Source organism: Mercenaria mercenaria, chromosome 5 (assembly GCF_021730395.1).
Source record: "Mercenaria mercenaria strain notata chromosome 5, MADL_Memer_1, whole genome shotgun sequence".
Classification (NCBI taxonomy): Eukaryota; Metazoa; Mollusca; class Bivalvia; order Venerida; family Veneridae; genus Mercenaria; species Mercenaria mercenaria.
Genome location: NC_069365.1, coordinates 63,717,588 through 63,722,600, shown reverse-complemented (window position 1 = coordinate 63,722,600; position 5,013 = coordinate 63,717,588). Strand labels below are relative to the sequence as shown.

The following is a 5,013-nucleotide window of genomic DNA, read 5'->3' as shown; positions in this document are numbered from 1 at the left end:
TAATTATGACTCTAGGATTCAAAAATAAGTCATTAAACTTAATCCACTCATGTGCCGGACCCCTTTGGGTTCACGGGAAGGGTTATGGTACGGCATCCGTCAGTAGATTATTGTATTGGAATGTATAGGTTGTAGAGGAGAATGCAGAGCCGCGTCAAGCATAAACAGCCGTTATCGTAATTTTTTCACTTTTTCAGTTTATTTCATCATATAATAGTACGTTTTTTAAACTTTCTTGCAATGTATATATTTCTATAGGTTGAAATCGACTATACCTGCGTAAAAATACAAAATCGTAACCCACTCTACCAGACGAACGTCAAGTAACGTCAAAAACGTTGACGTTAGTAACGTCAACGTACAAAAAACATGATGACAGAAAATAAAGCAATCCTTCAATTTACTTATCTTAGCAGCATCGATGTACACATATAATAATATTAGTAACACATACTGCAGTGCGCTGATATGGAGTATACACTACCAGTAAATTCTATGTGGGGCTTGAGCGAAAGTAAACTACACATTTTGTAACGAAATTATTTCATTGATTAGTCACTTCAATTAATGTTAATAAATAAGTAATAACATATTTCCTGTTTTCTAATGTCATTTATCTTCAAGTGGCATTTCAGGATAAATTTGTAATATCTACATGTTACACTACACATGTGATTGTCAATCGTCCGACGCAGGGGGCGGACAAAGAACGTCCTGAAACGGACGTCTCACCAGCGGCCTGACGTGGCGGTATAGATACATCTGACGTTCCTTGCTGAGTCCTGCTGGCCTAATAACTGACGAAAGATCATAGGTGTCCATTCGTAAATAGTTCGTCTTGCAAATGACAAATCGGATTTCCTCGGTGTCGTCTGCGGCTACCTTCATGTACACTACCCCGGGTTCGCTTGATGTGAAGCGGAAGTGATAATATTTGGAAATGTTTGGCACTTTTTTGAACCTATCACCGAGGAACATCTTCCAGTCTCTCCACTCCCACCCATTCTCGTCGTATGTAACCGGTACATTACTGTGTGCCGACTTGTGTACAACATCTACCACGTGCTGGAGTGTGTCACAGTTCGAACGCCGATACAACTTCTTAATAGTACCAAACCCGGCGTCGATCAGGCACCTGCACAGTAAGAATATGAAGACGTATCACGCTGTATGGTTATGATTGATCATGTAGATAACTAATTAGTGTTTTGATGTTAATGTATAAAGTTAAATACCAGTAACATTATCACTTGCAATCTTCATAGGTCTAAAATCACATTGAAAATGTGTGTCAAAATTAAAAGCAATATAGATTCTAGTTTTTACTATACTCAACTACGCATTGTCGTTTTTTTTAACATTTCACAACGTGCATTTGCTGGTATGGATCGAAATCTTTAATCTTTTAGTCTTTAACTGAAAACTGGATTTAGTTCAAATGATCCCCAATACAAATATTTGGAACTGTTGCACTGAATAATTAATTATGACAACCTTGTGTGTCCTGGTAACTGCATCATATATCTGATTGTTCTGTGCCGCCCAGTCATCGTGCGCCATGATAAGTACGCCAGCACGTATCTGTTCTTGTTCTGACCTGGTAAACAGTTGTACATAAACGTTATTTATAATAAATATCATAGTCAGAAATAAACTAGCTCAAATAAAACACAAACTTCAAGATGTAATCGCCGTTTACTTTCAAATTTAATACGGTATACATGTACATTTTTTATGTCATACATATCACACATCGTTCATCTATGTTTCGACATAGATATTTTTTTCTTTTTCTGAACACACAAACAAACTAAAAATAACATCACATCCGTTAGTATGGTGCATCATATATATATGAGCCGCGCCATGAGAAAATCAACTATGTTGGTTTTCTCATGGCGCGGCTCATATATTCTTGAAACTGGACAGACATAGAACTGTAACAATGTAACACAAGAATAAATCTTAACTTAAGCTACGATATGTCAAGGGGCTTTTGTGACCGTCAACAGCAGCTTTCATACAGAATGAAATTATAAAAACAGGATATTAACTACACGAAACGTTACGCTAGTCAACGAAAAATACTTACCGAAACAATTATCAGCATGAATACCACATTCCGTCTCTCCAGTACCGAACGTGTGGAAGGCGTGATCAATCATTGATATAACAGAATCCGGTCCGTGTACATTCTGGCCATCTTTTCCTGAGAAAAGTTAAGAAAAACTGTTATTAATATGAGAAATATTTTGCTGCACGATTTTCAAAATTATGTAATATCCGTTATGTTTTTAACACAACCATCAAGAATCTTAACACAATTAACTATAATTACAGACATGCAGTATAATTCGATCAACGTGAAAGTTTGCATTTTAATGGGTAATTTTTCCTAAATTTAACAAAATGCCGTGCGAAAATGATAAAAAGATAATGAACTGATTTACCAATGGTTTGGTCCTCGTCGATGAGATAGTTGTACTGCTTATAGCCATCGGCCCGGAAACCAAATATCTGAAGACAGATAAAGTGCTGGATATTACATGGTCACATGACTAAAAAAAACAAGCGCTGTTTCTATACACCCCTCCCCGTCCCCGACCCCAACCCCAAACACACACACCTCACATACACGCATATAATAGCATGTCGTTATTTTATATGTTGTAACCTGAAAAATGTCTAAAGGTATTTAACAGAAACCGTTTTCATTCTCAAGGTCACGGTGATTGACCTAATGACCCTAGAAAAAAACTTATCCTATGAAGTATGATCATAGTGAGACCAAACATTCACTCGAAATCGGACGGAAACCAATTTTGTTTCACCTAACGACATACCGGCAGGCAGATCGACTTACAATGAGTAACAAAAAATAGCCACTCTTCTTCGAAATATGGCATAAAAATATGAAATTTAAGAACGAATTTGAAAGGATATAATGTAACTATCTTGATAATGTTGATTGTGAAAAAATATTATAATTTTTTTTTTTTTGTATGAATATACTACCATTATTTCCATCACAGAAACAAAGCAAAAGTATAATTAATTTATTTGTAATACCTGCACTCTTCTTGGTTGAATGAAGAATGTGGGTCCCTTTTCTTGCGCATGGTGAGGCAACTTGACATACTGACTAAAGTCGAACGTGTAATGTACGTCGTCTGTCGAAAATCCATCTCCCGCAGCCTGGTCTTGTTGTGCCCGGTTAACAAACATTGCTGTTGACCTTTCCACGCATTCTACGTATAGTTCCCTTTCTTTCCTGGCTTGGAGTACATGATTGTGGTACTTCTGTGTTGCAAGTATTTTGTCATTTTCGCTCATGGCAAGCTTGATATCCTGCTTACAGTCCTCACATACTTTGCACACATCTTCCTTTGGAGAGGCTATTTTTATATGTGGCAAACAATTTTTCCATATGTCTTTAAATGTTGTTAAACCAACATACCTCTTTCAGCTTCCATACAACGTTTTACATACTCACTGTGTATGGACTGCTTTGTGTCCGAGGATGGTAAGTAAATTGGGGCCTCGTCCTCTCGCCCTCTTGGTGCCGCAGGCTGAGGGAGTCCCTCTTCGTTTGCGTAGCTCAGTATATATTGCACTGCGTCCTTAATTACTTCAGGAGGAAATGCGTTGGGGGCACGTCTACCGCTGTGGCCGTGAACACGAGGCTGAGCACCATGTTCTTCCATGTGATGTTTAATGTTTCTCAGTTGTCTGTCTTTAATATCAAACACCACTAGAAATGTTTCATGGCACACTGTTACACCCTCAAACACATATTCATATCGTGAACGTTTACGATTTCCCTTACATCTAGCATCAGAGATTATCCTCTTTAGAGTGCCCATAATTAGCATTTCCTTTTCACTTTTTGTCATTTCCCTTACATTAAGAATGTTCGATTCAATCTGGGAAAAAGTAAAGTTACTGAAGCAGTTTTTTGTACATTTGCATCCACTGTCATAAATGGTTTTCACATTGTTAATATCACACTGTGGATCTTCACTATTTACATTAGTGTCTTCATTAACTTGATTTTCTGATTCATTACCGTATTCCTCTGCAAGGGGGGTAGCAGTGTAATATCTTTGAAGACGGGATTCAATGCTAACATCTTGCACCTCATCAATATCAGTATCAGTATCATAAGTTGCTGCAGAACGGCCAATGTTAGTTTGGTCTGTCAATCCAAAGCATGGCAGAAGATCATTTAGCTCCTGTGCAAATGAAAAATAAAACATTTCGTAATTGAGGCATGCCATTGAAATATATTTAATGAAAAAATACTAAACAGGAAAGAAAAAAATAAGTTGGAAAAAAAAAGTTGACAAGATGAGGTTTCGAACTCGAAAATTTCGTCTTTGTAGTCAAACACGCTAACCACTCGACCACTGCGACGATAAGTAATTGATTGATGAAAAATTAGGTTGATTTAATTTTTTGAAATCCGTACCATCCAAGGTCGTTGCAACATATATAAACGGGATGATTTTTTTATTGAATATTTGCTAAAGCATCTAATTGGCAACATATTCATGTTTGCTTCCGCATTGCTTTCAATCTAAATATGTTCCTATGCATAGAATCTTCGTAATACAGCAGATCTATGCATGTGCATTTGCAAACAAAAATCAGTATTCATATCTGCCTTGTAGAGATGTGTTTAACACTTATCTTATATTCCAGAATGACATAAGTTAATAAGCAATCTAACAACATTATTTATACAATCTAAGCATTTTGACCGGTCCTGACCTTCGACTTTGCTTGAATATTGTATGATTATAGACGTAGATCTCTTGATATTTTGAAAAGTTATGTGGGAAAATCAATTTGAAAATACTTTCTCTGTCATCATTACAAATAATTCTACAAAATATTACCTCGAACGTATCCATTTCTTGAAAGTTTCTTCTGTTTACAAATTGTCATGTGAAAATACGGGCGCCGCCATTTTGTTACGTCATTTCTAACATTTGACGTCATATTACTCGGAAC

General features: G+C 36.7%; 1 protein-coding gene across 1 annotated transcript; it reads right to left on the bottom strand.

The window, feature by feature from the left end:
• Positions 1–383: 383 nt before the first annotated feature.
• Positions 384–4,256, bottom strand: LOC123562508 (uncharacterized). Its single transcript, XM_053544645.1, has 6 exons — positions 3,630–4,256; positions 3,070–3,459; positions 2,451–2,517; positions 2,093–2,209; positions 1,495–1,597; positions 384–1,135 (listed from the first exon to the last, which is right to left on the bottom strand). The coding sequence occupies exons 1-6, from the start codon at positions 4,254–4,256 to the stop codon at positions 679–681; spliced, it is 1,761 nt and encodes a 586-aa protein (XP_053400620.1). The 3' UTR covers positions 384–678.
• Between the last annotated feature and the right edge of the window lie 757 nt (positions 4,257–5,013).